The sequence below is a fragment of the Pleurodeles waltl genome, chromosome 2_1 (assembly GCF_031143425.1).
Source record: "Pleurodeles waltl isolate 20211129_DDA chromosome 2_1, aPleWal1.hap1.20221129, whole genome shotgun sequence".
NCBI lineage: Eukaryota > Metazoa > Chordata > Amphibia > Caudata > Salamandridae > Pleurodeles > Pleurodeles waltl.
Genome location: NC_090438.1, coordinates 121,737,591 through 121,755,322, shown reverse-complemented (window position 1 = coordinate 121,755,322; position 17,732 = coordinate 121,737,591). Strand labels below are relative to the sequence as shown.

The 17,732-nt window shown below is 44.2% G+C and overlaps 1 protein-coding gene across 1 annotated transcript in view; it reads left to right on the top strand.

The window, feature by feature from the left end:
* Positions 1-17,732, top strand: part of CHRDL1 (chordin like 1) — a 632,262-nt gene that overhangs the window by 504,064 nt on the left and 110,466 nt on the right. The window contains exons 6-7 of the mRNA XM_069211416.1: positions 715-782; positions 4,484-4,655. Coding sequence (XP_069067517.1) covers positions 715-782; positions 4,484-4,655 — 240 coding nt within the window. The remainder of the gene's footprint in view (positions 1-714; positions 783-4,483; positions 4,656-17,732) is intronic.

Genomic DNA, 17,732 nt, shown 5'->3' with positions numbered 1-17,732 from the left:
CATATACGTATAGTCCTACAGAAATATATTCAGAAAATCAGGAGGCAAAATGTTTAGGGTGACACTGCAGAAACGGCCCAGTCCAACAAGAAGCAACTTGATGTAGTTGTATATGATCTGATTAGTGCAGTTTGTGAATTCCTTAGAGAACTGAAGAGCGGTTGATGGTGTAGCTGGTGCTTTAAGTACTTGCAATAGATATTCATTAATTAGGATTTTCAACAGTCTCTGCAAACTTTTGTGAAGAGAGTTGGCACATCCTCTAGAGGTATAGAAAGGTGGATTGGACGAAGACTGGGGATGTATTGATAATAAGGCTGTTGTCTTTCCTGTGTATTGAGAGATAAATAAGCTCTGAAAGATCAAGTAATGTGCAGATTTCTTAATTTTAAAAAGATTGAAATAGTCTTGATGTTATCCTTGATAATAAAATCACCTAGAAATATTCTCCCTAAAGAGTGGGACATCATTAAAGTAATGAGCTCATTGAAGTGGTTAGTAAAGGCGGCATTTTGTCCTGGCATGTGGTACATAGTGTGAAACAACTGGTGTTTTATGGTTGCTTTAATTGTTTCTGAAAGTAGATCATAGGATGGGAACCATATAAAGTGCTCTATAGTGCAGGGCCACTTATTCTTGTGAATAATAACTAATCTGTCCACTTGTTTAGGACATAACTAATAAAATATATTACATTGTTTTCTGTATAATTAGGAGATGGAGATCTATCCTGGGATCATCACGAGAGTGATACCTTTCGGCAACCATCAAACAGAGAAGCAGTAAGTGTCCTCTGTATTACATAAAAATGTAGATTTTTTTAGCCAATGCTATTGGTAATGAAGCATGCAATGCTCCTTAAACTACAGCTGCAGGTATATTAAAATATCATATTTGAAGTGGTATATAAAAGAAAATATTATCGTTCAGTTTTTCTATGTAATGAGAGATTAAGGAGGGCGTTTTCAGAAACTGAATATGGCCCCCTGGCACCCTAGCCACACCACTATCCTTATAATGTACGGTAAGGACAATTTTATTCCTTATAGCACCTGGTCATACACACTATCGTCTTCCTTGTAAATCTCTTTAAAATAGTTGGTACTTTGCCTTTTTATTTAATGCAGTCTGCGGTTCCATGTAAAATCCCAAGAAGTGTAGTTAAAAATATTTATGGGTGCAAGGCAGTCTAGCTGTGCCGCCTGTGAGACACAGAGGGACTCATTTTAGGAGGGCAGAAATGGGACTTCAGTAAAAGAAATATGTCTCAGTGCCCCCGCCCCCACTTTGTGTCCCCCTACCACATTTAGAATGCAGGGGAATGGGCACTATCCATTGCCACCTTCATCTTGAATGCCCTTTCAGCAAACATGATAGGATGAAGAAATCGGACCGCAGGGTCACACCAATTTTAGAGGGATGCCACTGTCACAACCGTCTATATTGACTGAGCCAAACTACAGCGGTCGCACGAATTAAATATCTTAAAGTCCCTAACACGGTGGGAGGGAGTTCCCAGCATGGGGCGGCCTTTGGCTATGATATTTGTGATTTTGGGTGGATCTCCAGGAAAGGCTAACTGGCAACGGGTCTGCCATGCTAACGTGGCGTGATAGAAGTGCCAGCGGCGCCTCAGATGAGCGGAGTCTTCTATAGCTCTGAGATGTGGAGGAATGTCAGGTAGATGTAGTCCAGTGCTTAATTTGTAAATAAAAACATGCCGGTGCCCAGAGCCCTACTCTCAAACGCGCGGCTGCTGCAGTTTAAAAGTGCGACCACGGAATAATGAGGCAGCGTAATCCTGAAGCCATCTCGGGCCTCTTCAATCCATTTATAGCCACTCCATGCCCCTTCAGAGCACTCTGGTAACTTTCTGCTTTCTACCTTTGTGGCTTTTTTTCTCTTCCTCCGTCTTTCCCATGTGTGCCTTGTGCTCGCAGCACATGTTTGAGGCAGAAGAATAAGCGCCGGCCCTCAAAAATAAATGCCGGTGCTCAGCACCGGAAACAATAGGCACAAATTAAGCACTAATGTAGTTCCTAATGTCCTCGTGAGATGGCTGTGATGGTCACGTGCACCAATATGTGTAACATTTATCTATCAGGTTATGAAACCATTCTATTCATACTTAGTTATTGCTGGTGATAGAAAGCTCAATGAAATCACACTTATTTGCGGAACAGTTTGCTAAGAAAGTTTGTTTCAGAGTTCCAGAGGTTAACTGTTTAGGGCCAGATTTACAAAGAGAAAGTGCATATATAAGCTGCAGGCTAATGCCAATGTTTTTTAGGAAGTTACTGTTTTTGGGATTTAAAATCACAGGGCCTGCACGGGGGAATAAAAGATAAACATTGCTGTTCACAATCTTAGTCATTAAAAGCTGAATTACTGCCTGCTGAAAATGCACTGTTCTACAAAAATGTTTAAAGTGCGATAGCATATTAGCTTTTACTCCATTTTTTATTTAGGAAATATTTCACTACATCCTCATGAAGTATGTTCACGCTACATACACTTTCCCACGCCCTTTCCCGCCCTTTACATATGGCCGGGTTAGGAATGGCAATGCAAAAGGTCTGTGAAAGCCTGCAAGGTTCCAACTTTGTGGGTGTTCCACACAATTTGTCATGCCTTTCTCAATCCCAGCAGGCTCCCCTTATTATTTATTTTGTAGTGTGTTGGCTTGAGGTGAAATGCTTCTATACATTGCTACACAACAATGAAGCCAGGAGTTTAGTTCATTCCAAATCCCGATCATGTCTAGAAACTCGATCACCCTAAATATCAGCTTCAGTGGTCAGTCTGCTCAAATTGCACACAAAAGCCCTGTCCTTCCAAGCAGTACTGATGATCCAATAAACGGCTGGGAAAGTTTCTTTGATTTCAGAGGTTTTTGAATGTTGTTAGACTAGATTAATTTATGAGATTTGGGGATAGTACATTCCAGCGCTATCATGCAGATTATCTTCCCGCCATGTGATTTTTGGTGAATTCTGGCCTGGAAAAGTAGATTTGCATTACAGGATCTCGAAGCACTGTTGGGAGTCTAGCTCAAGAACAGCAACAAGAGATAGTTTGGGGAAATTCCCAATTGAGCTAAGAAAAATAGGGCAGAGAATTTGGCAGTGGATAGAAATTTGAATTACGTTCTCATTGGCAGCCAGTGGAGTTCTCTTAAATAGTTCTTTACATTGAAACGCAAAGTGGGTGCTTGGTGTTGTAGTTTCTGGAGTTTCCGCATCTTTCTTTTGGTGCTGCGGTGCAAACACTATTACAATAATCCAGGTTTAATAACAGCAAGGCCCTAGTTAGCTCAGTACGATGAAGCAACTAAATCAGTGGGAGGATCTTTCTCAGCAGCATGAGATGCTTTAGGTTACCACTGTTCTATGTTGATCAAAAGGAAGGCCCAAATGAAACCACACTACGAGGAGCTAATGAGGCTCACATTTCCTTGGCTTGATGAAAAGGTAAGTGACAAGAAAGTATCTCCAACTCTAAATATGTTTACTTTGTCCTGATCAAGCTAAGGTAACCCTGTTTCATCCAACAGTGAATTTGTTTTAGGCGAGGGTGATGCTTTTACACAAATCATTAGAAGTGCCTGCATTAATGTTAGTCTGAAAATTGAAAGTGCACAGTTAGACCTGTTGGTGGAAGGTGGCATTATCTGTGCTAGTGGTCCCAAGAACATGTGCAATAAAAGAGAACACATACAGAGAGCCCTGTAGGATTCTGCATGGCACAGAACCAACTTTAATAACTTGATGGACCAACACAGGACCTCCCTTTCTCTACCATTTAACTCTACAGGCTGAAATGTCATTGCAGATTTTCCCAAATAGTAAGTAGAATTTGCGGTCCGAAAAATCACCATGTGTTTTCAGAATGCAAATGTGGCACAACAAATATAAACAATGGACCTCATTCCAAGTAGAATGCTCATAATTGACACAAAAAAACCTGGTTTGTGAAATGTATCCGTTTTTTTTTTCACCCAATTATTACTTTTGCTAGGACTAATGACAGAATAACATGCAAAAAATAATTTGTGGTCTGATTTTGCAACTGCGCTTACATGTACTGCTGCTTTGCCCCCCTCAATTTCCACCAGGTAGGAACGTGAGGAAAAGGAATGTGAAAAAACTGAGATAAGTCCCAATTTGCACCAATCTCATATCAAGCACAAAAGGAAAACTGAACCCCTACTTGATAATTAACAGTCCTGCATGACTTCCATTTTCACTTCACTGGCTGTATACTGTGGTTAACCTTTAAATCCCATTCATTTCAATGCCAGGAACTGGAATTTGATGGACATGACAGTAGAGACCTTGGTCTACAAGATTGGATTTCTTATACTACTGTTGAGGAATAAAGGGACATCTGCTAAATATCATGGAGTACAGTTAGTTGGCTATAATTTAATACATATTTGGTCCTTTGGCCTTTCCTCATTCTGCAATATTTCTGTTTTCCACAGAGGCACTCACACCAGCGCTCTCATTATGATTCGCCCAGCTCCAGTAGACAAGCAGTCAACATCCCACGGTTTCCTAGCGGCAGGAGCAACCGAGGGGCTGCTCCAGACCCACAGCAAGCATCAGGAACCATAGTGCAAATTGTTATCAACAACAAGCACAAGCATGGCCGAGGTAAAGCAAGAGAAATGTGTTTCCTAGATAGTCTTCGGGATCTAATAACACAAATCAATTGCTATTATGACCTACACCAGAAAATGCTTAAATTATTATTTTGCAAGAGATTTTGTACAAAAAACCATGTTTGTTTACTGTGAATATAACAAAGTTATGATCAGACTAGTATTCTAATCTCAAACTAGACATATAGACCCTCATTATGACATTGGCGGTAAATGCCACCTACGTCTGCCAAAAGACAGTCACCGCGGCTGCCATCCGTTCATCAGATTATGACCACAGCCGGACTTCCCCCACAAGAAGGGCAGAAATCCGGCTGTGGCCGTAAAGGTGAATGGTGTTAAGGTGGCGCTGCAACCAGCAGCAGCGCCACACCAGTAGATCACAGCCAGCATATCATGATACATGATACAGCCTGGCGGTGTTCTGCTGGCAGGAGCTGCTGCCAGTAGCAACGCCCTGTTCCCTGCCCGATAACCCCCTGGATGCAGGTAAGTTTGGCTTCCGACAGGGGAGGGGGGTGTTGTGTGTGTGTGGGGGGGTTGTGTGCACGAATGTGTGAGTGTGTGCGTGAATGCGACTGTGTGTGTGTAGTGTTGCTTGCGTTGGTGTATGCATGTATGAGAATGCACGTACAAATGGAAATGTGAATGCATGTCTGCATGTCAGTGTGAATGTGTGTACAGATGTGTGCGAGAATGAATGGATGCATCCGTGAATGAATGTGTGAGTGCCAGTGTTAGTGAGTGTGTGCATGCGTGGTGCGTGTCTGCGAGTGTGTGCGTGTATGGGGGGTGGGGGATCGGAAGGAGGAAGCTTGGATGGAGGAGGGGTGGGGGTTGTCTGGGAAATGTTTGGGGCGGTGAGCCTCCTACCAGTGACAGGGAAGGAATTCCCTGTTACTGCTAGGTCCTACCGCCATGGTTTTCGTGGCGTTGCAAATAGCGGCCGCCGGGCTGGAGATTGTTATCTCCGGCCCGGCGGCTGCTACAGCCATGGCGGTAGGAACGGTAAATTGTCATAATGTGGCAGTATGTAACGCCAGCCTGTTGGCGGTACTACCGGTACATTATCACCTACCGCCGGGGTCATAATGACCCCCATAATGGCCGGCCACAAGGAAATTTTTCATCAAATCCTATTGGCCTTTGTGAGAGTGTTTTTACTAGTTCCACATGCATTGCAAATATGATAGGAGGAAATGTATGACCAGGTGATGGATTTGTTAATAGGCGTAATAGCTGCACTGTTCAAAATTTGTAGAAATAGGACAACATGTGATACCTGCACAGTTAATTCTACTACATTAACATTGTGCATTATCTAACCAGAGGGCCTCTCAAAATCTCTCAAAATGTTTCTCCTTTTTCATAAGTGATATAGATACCCAGGTAAGCCCTCTTCAGGTGCATGGTATCAAGGGGCCTTGGTGTCCAACATTGTCCACAAGGACTGAATCCATGCCAGTTTCAGGTTTTCTACGTAAGATAAATGTTCACACATAGGGCCCCATTCAGAAGGATATCTGTGTACCTAAGGTGAATCTAGATACTTACATGCCATCAGTTAAAAGTGTAAACATATTTTGTATCCACAAAATATGAATATAATCTCATGAAGAGATTCATGTGCATGTAACATTACAACAGTATCAATACTTTAATAATTGAAGGTTTGTTTAATATGTCAGATTACATTCCTTGATAATGTTGTAGTTCAAAATTGAAAGATGTTAATCTAATTAGGTGACTTCAGTTCGACTATTGAGAAACCTGGAGGCTCATTTTAAGTTCGGCAAGTGGCCTACTGCTATGCCAGTTTGGCCTACACTCTCCAGGAGGATCACTGTCCACCCAGTTTAGAGATCCACGTTTTCCTGGCCGGGATCACCAACCTTCCAGTGGATTTGCCGGTTACACAGTAGGCTGAAGAAAATGATAAGCTGACATCATGCTGTTTTGACCCCGCTCAGTATTTACCTATTCTGCCAAACTCTAAATGAGGGCCCTAATGTCCCTTTGGCACCCCCATAGAGTCCAGGTGTCCAGTACTCTTACCCTATACTATCAAATTCTTTTTACATTTTCAGGACACAAGCATGAGTGCCATGTTTGGCTCTCATTATACTAAATTAGACTGCTGGATTCGGGGAGCAGCACCACCAGGCTGTGGGGAACTGAGTTCAATTTCACACTGTGTGATAACTGCTTTCCTAACCCTTCCATCCATTCGTGGCACCCATGCACATGACATTCTGATTTCTTAAGGAAATCTTGGTGCATCAGATCTCTTCCTTTTCTCTCAGTTAAATTTTTCTCACACATGCAAACACAAACAGAACAGGAACCGGTTCAATATTTCTTATTGAATCACCTGCGTTCTAGATAAAATAGCATGTACTGCAAAGATTAGGATAATAAAACAGAATAACAGCAATGTGGTGACAAGTAAAGTGAAACACAAGAAAAGTCCCACCATAGTGTCAGAGTGCTAACTGTCAGGATTCCTACCTATGCCACTAAGGTACTACTAGAGGACAGCAGTCTTAGCCCTATCCTGCCCTTCAGGTTCCCTAGGAAGACACCATCCCCCAAACCTGAATATGATAGTAGTGACACAGGCTGTTGGTCTACTGAGAGTCCTCTCTCATGTAAATGGAAAGATGCCAAGTCTCAGCAGACAGCTGCAGTGAAGCGACAGCAAGCAGTGGCAGATTTCTGGCTGGAACTCTCCCTCTAACGTATAGGAGGCAGAGGGATGTTTTGTAATAAAACAGCTGGTGTTCTGAAAAACCTGCCCTAACGTAAGAACACGTTTCTCATGAAATACAAAGATTGCAGTGTTCCACTTTCTACTAACAACATATAGGAGACAACCTTGAGCAAAGCATAGAATGAGAATGTCTTAGTAAAATGAATGAAAACAAACTCTGTGCTAAAAGCGTATGAGATAAAGGAAAATAAAACATCTCCACAGAAGAGAGCTCCTGCTCAGAAAATAAAATTAACTGGTACTAGGCTAAAGGGCACAAGCTGCAGGCCTATGGCTAAAATAACGTGCCCATATAAGCTACTAAAATAACCTCGGGGCACCCTCCCCTTGTAGTCCATCCAGTGGCAGATGTTGAAGTGCTCAGAGCCCCTTGAACCACAAAGGGCAGCTCATAGAAGGCTTCCCATAGCAAACGCACCCTCAACGTGCATGACTGGTAATGAACCCTCATCAAGAACATCAACAGATTAGCGTCCAGTGAAAGTAAGTGCCGCTTAGAAAGAAAGACACAGTTATAGTGCACAATCGAAAAGGCACCAAAGGCAATGAAACACAGGCTGAACACAATTCAGTTCCGGTTTGAATGACAAAGACCAGTTGTACTCCAGTTCCTCAACGAGTGGCACCTATTAAGGCCAAATTAATTTGGAATCCCCCAAAATGCCCGAAAATATTGAGTGTGTGGCAGAAGGTATTATGCCAAATATAGATGAGAAGGTGCTGACAATTCCAGAAGCAACAGCCTTAAAAAAATGTACAATCCCAACAGTATTGGATGCATTAAATATTAATCCAAAGTGTCTCGGAAAGTTTGTATTTAAAAGCAACTGTATTTCTGCGGATGACCTTGCTACTTGGAACGCATAGGTCTCACATGTAAATGTCAGCGCTACATGTTTCTGAAACAATAGGGTTTTTCAGTCTGCTCAGCTGGTCCAAATTACATTAGAAGTAGCAATATGAGGCTAGGTGTCTGGTACTTTTGTCTGTTGCGTAGGGGGGAAAAGACTTTACAGCAACAAGTTACAATTTGGGAGACCGAAACTACATAGGCAATTCCAGCCCGAATTACCCACGAGCTCTCACTGATTAGAAGTACATAACTTTAATTTGAGAGCACCTGAAAAGCTGATTGTATGAAGAGAACAGAAACTCCCTTCAGATAACTGGGCAAATTTGCTGCTGAAGCATTACACACTCTGTGCAAGGAAAGCTGTTTGCAAATCATCAAATGGCTCACAGAAGTCTCACATTCACTGCTGTTAAGAAAGACCTCTTTCATGCCATTGAAACATTTGTACAAAAAGGGCAACCCCCACACCTCATGAAAATAACTATCTCCCAGCCATTCATATCCGTCTACAGGAATGTTTTTCAAGCAGGATGTGATTTGAAGTGTTGAAATAGGCAGATTAATAACCCCATGAATTAGCCAGACAAAATATAGTATTTCCACCCCAGTAAAAGGGAATTCTTCTAATTTTTTGATGTTGAGCATAATTTAAGTAGCCTCTTTCTTAGCCATTATTTGTTGTGTTTGATTCAAATTAAATGCAGCAAACAGGTCCTTACCCTTTACATAATGCCATGGAACGCAACCATTTTTCAATGTTTGTAGTGTCCAATTAAAGTGCATAATGGACATAAGTTGGATCTGTCCATGTTGTAGAAATGACATGTTAGTTTGCATAATGTCAATGGCAGAAGAAATGATGTTGTTGAGAGTGTTTATGTGGTCAGGCAAGGTGTTAATCCCATTATCTACAACAGCTAATGCTTTCTGTAAGTTTTCTTGATCTTTTTGCCTTAACCGGACTGCGGCTTCTTGTTGTGAAATTTTCCAAATTTCATTGTAAAATACATATCATAAGTGCTTTTTATGTTGTCTTCTGGGGCCTAGCAGAAATTCTTGTAAGTCTGTGTTATTAGACAGGAGGCGGAGGTGTTCTTTCACAGCATCCAGTCATGAACCTTTTAACCATTTCTGTCTGTATCTTGTCACAATACCAGAATGTTCTGATGACACATAGCGAGGGTCTTTTCTGTTCACTCTAAAACCCCTCAGGAAGTTTCCAAAACTCGCATGACAACCATTTGTGTCCATTGGCCACAATAACCACCCACCAGGACGTGAAAGTGTTGTGTTGAAAGTTCCATTTTGGACCAACTCATCGAGCTGTTCTTCTGTTGTATTAATGTATTTTGGCATTTGTAAAATTTTGCGGAGGGGATACTGGGCACAATTGGGCCCTCCTGAGACCGACAGCCTCTTCATGGCAGTCCTTCCACCGCAGAGCCAGTGGTAAGGACCACCACATAATGAGTTGTGGAGCTTGGCAGATGCCGCGTCCGGCGGTGAGCACCTCCAACCAGGCAGCAGGCCTCAGTCTGCCGGCCGGATTACAAGGCTGCAAACCACAAGGCTTTCTGTGACGGTCACCCCACCACGAAAATCCTGGCAGTCACACACCCAGCGACAGGAATCTCCATTCCTGAGATTCCTGTTGCCGGCACACACACCTGCACACATCCCCCCACCCCTTCACACATGCATGTATTTACATACACATTCATTCAGCATATGCATACATCCACACAGACATCCCCACTCACTCGCAAACATGTACTCAAACACCCTCATTCACTACCAAACATGCATACAGACACCCCCACTGACTCGCATTCATCCAGATAGACACCCCCATAAACAGGCACATACACGCACACACACACATTCACATTCACTTGCATACACACACGCATTCACCGCTCCCTTCCTCTCCGCAGACACGCACCTAAACGCACAGACACCCCCCTTTCGGACGCCCACTTACCTCCTCCATCGAGGAGGAGGACCGGGAGGGGATGCGTCCTGGCGGTCGTGCATCGCCAGCACCACCACTCCAGCAGGACTCTGGCAAACCGTATTATGGCTTATAATACAGCAGACGGAGTCCTGCTGCCGTGGCGGTGCTGGCAATGCACCCGCCACTTTGGAGTCAGACTTCTGCCCAGAAATGGACGGAATTCCTCCAAGGACTCCTAAAATGGCGGGAAAAAGTCCACCAGCACTTGCAGTCTTTTGCCTGCAGCGGCTTCCCGAAGTCATAATGAGGCCCCTAATTCTTTAATTTTTGCCAAATTTAAACAACTTGTCTGGTGCACTGTGTCTTTTAAAAATATAATTTGTATAGGTATCAGGCATGCTCTAACTAAAGCTAGGCTCCCTGTATTTGCCAATGTTTAGTTCCCAAAGCACTCTTTAAGTCAATCGACTTCATCCAGTATTCATAGCCTTCTTATAGCCAACCAGGAAACAAAGGAATCAGATTAAATCAATTTTGTATCAGTCAACAATACATTGTGCATTTCCATTCAGCTTAATTTAAAGTAATAGGATGCAGCATCTTGAACATTATGCCCAGACAAATATGTAAACTTATCCTTATATGTTTTAGAACTCCCCATTGGCAGGGTAGAACAATGTTCCCATTGGGTATAAGCAAACATATTCTTTCTGATACTTGCTCTATGAATGACATGATGTCCATAATAATTGTAAAAGAACATATCACCATAATTTTCTTTTGTTTGGTAAATGGTTTCACTTTCAAATACAGTGAAATACTCTAATTTAGATAACATAGAATCAACAGTTTTTACACCCCAGCAATTAGAAACAACCCCAGGTATTATTATTATATCATTTAAGTAAAGTTTAAAAACATATGGTATTTGCAGAACTTCAGGTGGACCAAATATATCAAAAGTTACTTTATCCCAAACAGTCCCATCAGGAATTGTTATAGCTGAAATGTTCACAAGGGATAAGTCTCAACTGACCTTATGAGAAGCAAAATGTGGTTTTAGGACCTCATCCACTAGTTCAACTACAGTGAAGGTAATACCCACGTATCAGTAAGAAGATGACAAACTTAATCCAAAGGCAAACAGTTACTAAAAGCCACAGATAGTTCCAAGGATGAATGAAATAATTTTGTCTAAGCCAATTTATCAGCTTACATGCTCTTGACGACGGTTTCGCAGAAGAAGTGGATGAATCAAAGGAGAAATCATCTTGAAAGGCAAAATATCCAGCAGCAGTTAGGTCAAAAGCTTGAACCATGTTACGAAGTGGAGAACTAACAGAAGTCTCCCTCGGTGGTTTGTAGTAGACAATTCGATCTCTTTGAGCTGCATTTCAGTAGTAATACTCATTATATTGGTTGTTTCTTGTCACAGATGAAGATAGTGGTACTAATGAAAGATCATTTTCCACCCTCCCCTTGCTCGGAGAAGTGTCAGCATCGTTGCTCAAAACCTGTAGAACATCCAGGTCTGTAGCGAGAGGGATTCATGAACTACCCAGGAATCCACTAGGGCTGCTGTGGACGATCGGCCATATGGTGTAGCTTGACATTATTAATGGAGACAAAGTGATTTTCTTTTGATCCAGGCAGCGGTGGTAGAATAACAGTTCTGGTACTGTGTATTCCCAGGATTGAAACTAGTGCACAATATGATGGACCAAACTTCTTCTTCACAGCAATTGTTTCTCATACTAGATCCCCAACTTTCAGAATCCAGCCAGTAGATGTTATTGGTGCATCCCTTAGTCCCAAGGAGGTGGCACAAGCAGACTGGTTTTCATCACTGAACTTTTGTAATTCCTGCAAGACAGTGACATGTTCATTTATGTCAAAAGGTGTGTCTGCCACCTCCACGTAAGAGCCATCAAGATGTTGAACATACATTTGTGTCCCAAACAGCACTTCAAATGGGATGCACCCTCCTAAGGACCTTCTCGGCAGATTATTAAGTGCTCTCTGGACTCCATAGAGATGACTAAGCCAACTACGACCCATGCCTAATACTTTGGCTGTTAAGTATTGCTTTAAGTCTCCATTCTTCTTCTGCTCCATTACACTGCTACCCTCAAGATGGTAGTGGGATGAAAAATGTAGTTGGACCCCTAATGAAATCATGGTGTCCCTGAATGCCCTTGAGGCGAAAGCAGGGACCTGGTCCGGGTGGAAAGCCGCAACTGCATATGTACCAATAAAGTCTTGCAAATCTTTAATAACAGTTTGAGCATCAGCTGATAGTTGTTGCCAGACCCATAGAAATCAGGAGCAGGAGTCGACAGTGACTAGAATATATTTGTATGCACCATCTGGTCTCAGGGGACTACAATGGTTCAATACACTGCGGTGGTTGGTTAATGATGGACCCTTTTATTTGCTGACAAATATCACAGCAAAGGACATATTTTTTATCTGTTTGTATAGACCTGGCCACCAATGGCATTTCTGCAGTAAAGAAATAGTAGCAGTCACGCCTGCATGGGCAGAAGCAACTCTCTGATGTGTCGCTTTTATCAACTCAGATCTTTGATCTTGGTTGGGGATCACACGATCACCCACCCCTGGTATTGTTCCTAGGGCAGTGTTTAGGCTAGTTATATGATAGGACTATTTGGCAGGACATGCCTTTGGTAATGGTTTGCTGTCAGCTGAAGCTTTCACAGCAGCAAGTGTTTCATCATACAACCTCATTCTTGAACGGAGTTATTGCAGCAACAGAAGCTGTAGCTACTGCTGACTTGGCTGATTCATCGGTCAAGGTTTTACCTGCAAAGTGTACTTCTACATGTTGATGTCCCAATAAATGCACTACATGGGCATTGGGTAGCATTTCTTTCAGGTCCGCTACTTTACCCCACAGTAAACTGTGTTTTATAGTGTTGCCTTTTGAATCGCTGAACCTATTCTGATGCCAGTAATGCAGGTATCCATTAAAGGACTGGACACAGTAATATGAATCACAGGCTATCACCGCTAGCAGTCCAGTGCCATGACCAATTCCTTGAGCACTTCTATTTCTGCAGTGCAGCCCCTAAGGTCTGCGTGTGAGGTTTTTGTGGATGGACCTCACCATCTTTCACTTAGCCACTCACGGCCGCGCAAGCTGTGGAGTATTGATGTTTTGTGTCTATCACAGGTTGGGCTGATGCATCAGTGTAAATAATCATTTGATTTTTTCAGTCGGCAAAGTGTTTGCCAGTACTGGATATTCCATTTTGTATTGAAGGAATTCTTGAGTTTGTAATTTTGGATCGAAGATTTAGGGGATCAATATGAACACCGTTGGATTTCCCGCCATGTTCATGCTGGTGGTCTAAACACAGACCGCCAGCCCGTTGAAGACCCCGCCGGCCCAATAAAGAACATTCCGCTGGGCAGGCCGGCGGAAACAGTGTTTCCGCCGGCCGGCCCAGTGGAATGCTGGGCTTGGACATTGCCGACGGCTCCACATGGAGCCGTCGTCAATGTCGCAGTGCGGCGGGTGCAGCAGCACCCTTCGCGCATATCCCTGCCTGTAAATCGGGCAGTGACATGGTGACAGGGCTGTGCACAGGGGCCCCTGCACTGCCCATGCCAACTGCATGGGCAGTGCAGGGCCCCTGGGGGACCCGGAGCACCCCTTCCGCCAGCCGTTCCATGGCGGGAAAAACCACCAGGGAAAGGCTGGGGGAACACAGGTTCTTTATCCGGCGGGCTGCGCTGCTTCCAGCGCTGACTTGTCAGATAAGGAACTCCGCCATCGTCAGGCTGCCTGGCGGCGGTAGCCTGACGGTGGCGGAGTTCCGCCTGTGGCGGTCTCCCTGTGAACAATATATGGTGGTCCGGACCCTCATGTTCATGATGACCCCCTTAGTCCACATCAGTGGCTGTCAGAGATGTCGGCCTTGGATTCCAATGTGGTTGTAATGCTTTTGCATTTGGAACACTAGCCTTTGTGAGACCCTCGGAGGCTGGGATCGAAAAGATGATAATACGCTTCCCATGAGCCAGAGGTCTCTCTTTAACCCCTCGGGTGCCCGGGACGAGGTGGTTACTTCCGCTTCCGTGGCGCTCAGTTGCCACGGATGTGACCACTTCGTCCTGGTATTGGCCACCGGGGGAAGTACTAGCACTCCTCCCGGGGGCCTCACACCCCCCTCCCTTGGGCAGGGCTGGAAGGGGAGTCACTTCCCCTTCCACCCCGCCCTCCCCGGAACCCCATGTGGAGTCTGATGACTTCAGCGCACAATCGTGCGCTGACCTCATCAGAGGCTGTCCCCACCACATTGGAAGCTCAGCTTCCAGCACGGATCGGAAGAGAAATGCAAAAGCATTTCTCTTCCGATCACGTGGAGGGTGCGAGAGAGGCATCAAAGGAAAGGAAAGGACTTTCTTTTCCTTTGATGCCTCTCTCAGCATTTCTGTTGCCCGATTGTGAAGATATCGGGCAGCAGAAATGCCCACTAGACACCAGGGATGTTTTTTTAAAAATTTATGTTATAAGAGGAGCGGCCCCTTGGACAGGGGATGCTCCCCTCGGAGGCAAAATATTTTTAGCTGGGGCACAAACCTCTAGACACCGGGGATCAATTTTTTTTGTTGCTTTATTTTTTTTTTAGATGTGGGGAGTGACCCCTCAGGCAAAGGTTGCTCCCCTGGGGGCAAAATTATCTTTAGGCCATTTCTGCAGATCGGCCTATTTTCATTAGGCCAGAAACCACTAGATATCAGGGATTTTGTTTTTGTCAATTTCATGCAAGGGGAGTGACTCCTTAGGCAAGGGTCACTCCCCTTGTTGAAATTTTTTATTTTGGGCCTTTTCTACCCTCCTTGCGGGCAGATCGGCCTATTTTTATTAGGCCGATCTGCCCTCAAGGGGGGCAGAAACCACTAGACACCAGGGACTTATATTTTGTGGCGTCAATTTCACGCAAGGGGAGTGACCCCTTAGGCAAGGGTCGCTCCCCTTGGGGGCAAATTCATTTTAGGCCATTTCTACCCTGCTTGGGGGCAGATCAGCCTATTTTTATTAGGACGATCTGCCACTAGGCACCCAGGATTATGCAAGGGTCACTCCCCTGGAGCGGGCAAATTTATTTTAGGCCATTTCTGCCCCAGGGGGAAAGGGGGCAGAAACCACTTAGGCACCAGGGATTGGTGTGTGTGTTTGTTTTGTTTGGGGGGCAGCCCCTTGAGCAAGGGCCGCTCCCCATGGGGGCACATTACTGTTGGCCGGCAGATCAGCCTATTTTTAGAAGGCGAGCAGAAAGCCCACCAGTGAAGATTTTTTTCAAAAAAAGAGGGTGGGGGTATGGTCACCCCAAATAAATGGGGCCAAAGTTATTCTGCCCACCGGTGGGCAGATGGGGCAATTACCCCCGATCCACTCCCGGGGGGGCAGAAAGCCTACTAGATGCCAGGGAATAAAAAAAAAATAGTGGGATGGTGGCTAAATGGTTATGCCCCCAACCCAACTGAAGGGAGTAACAGACTTTCAGCTCTTCCACCGCACACTAAAACATCTTATCCCATGGCAAGCAAGAGGACATTTGATTATTTTGGGTTTTGGTTTTACATTTGGCCCGTGATAGTTTGCTTGTCTAACTCCCAAAATCGTCCTACTTGTAATGGGGAGGGCTGCACTTTTTGGACTTTGTGACGCTGCCATGGAGAAAAATCCACAAGACCTAGATACTTCTGAAAACTAAACAGCTGGGTGAGTCCAGGGTGGCGCCCTTCACATGCACCCGCACCATTTTCTTACCCACAATGCCCTGGAAACCTCCAACTTTGCAGGAAATCACAAATTTTCCCACATTTTTGTGATGGAACCTTGTGGAATCTGCAGGAATCCACAAAATTCCTACCACTCAGCATTGTCGCATCTATACCGATAAAAATTCTGCCGCACTTGTCAGCCTAAAAATGTTTTTTTTTCAAACTGTCCTTTTGGACCCACTTCAGTTCCCCTCAATTTCAACATGTTTTTGGCTCTTCCATGTCACAGGCGCTTGGTCCACCTACACAAGTGAGGTTTCATTTTTACCGGGAGACTGAGGGGAATGCTGGGTGGTAGGAAATTTGTCCCAGTGCAGTGATGCCACACAGAAATATGTGAAAAATAGATTTTTTTAGCTAAATATGAGATTAGCTGAGGATTCTGGGTAAGAAAACACTGGGGGATCCACGAAAGTCGCACCTCCCGGGACTCCCTCAGGTGTCTGTTTTTCAGAATGTTCGGGTTTGGTAGGTTTCCCTATATGGCTGCTGAGCCCAGGACCAAAAAACGCAGGTGCCCCCTGCCACAAAAACAGGTTGTTTTTGATTTGATAATTTTGATGTATCCACATAGTGTATTGGGGCATTTCCTTTTGGAGGTACGAGGCCTACCCACACAGGTGAGGTTCCATTTTTATCGGGAGACTTGGGGAAACTCTGAGTAGAAGGATTTTGTGGCTCCTCTCAGATTCCAGAACTTTCTGTCACCGAAATGTGAGGAAAAACTGTTTTCTTCGCCAAATTTTGAGGCTTGCAAATGATTCTGGGTAACAGAACCTGGCGAGAGCCCCACAATTCACCATATCGTGAATTCCCCTAGGTGTCTAGTTTTAAAAAAATGCACGTTTGGTAGGTTGCCCTAGGTGCCGGCTGAGCTAGAGGCCAAAATCCACAGCTAGGCACTTTGCAAAAAACAGCTCTGTTTTCTTTGGGAAAATGTGATATGTCCATGTTGTGTTTTGGGGCTGTTTCCTGTCGCGGGCACTAGGCCTACCCACACAGATGAGGTACCATTTTTATCAGGAGACTTGGGGGAACGCTGGGTGGAAGAAAATTTGTGGCTCCTCTCAGATTCCAGAACTTTCTGTCACTGAAATGTGAGGAAAAGTGTTTTCTTTGGCCAAAGTTTAAGGTTTGCAAAAGATTATGGGTAACAGAACCTGGTGAGAGCCCCACAAGTCACCCCATCCTGGATTTCCCTAAGTGTCTAGTTTTAAAAAATGCACAAGTTTGGTAGGTTTCCGTAGGTACCGGCTGAGCTAGAGGCCAAAATCCATAGCAAGGCACTTTGCAAAAAACACGTCAGATTTCAATGTAAAAATGTGATGTGTCCATGTTGTGTTTCCTGTCGCAGGCACTAGGCCTACCTACACAATGAGGTACCATTTTTATTGGGAGACTTGGGGGAACACAGAATGGAAGTGTTATTGCCTCTTGTCTTTCTGAACATTTTTTCCTTCCAAATATAAGACAGTGTGTACAAAAGACATCTGTTTGAGAAATGCCCTGTAATTCACATGCTAATATGGGGACCCCAGAATTCAGAGATGTGCAAATAACCACTGCTTCTTAAAACCTTATCTTGTGCCCATTTTGGAAATACAAAGGCTTTCTTGATACCAATTTTTCACTCTTTGTATTTCAGCAAATGAATTGCTGTATACCCGGTATGGAGTGA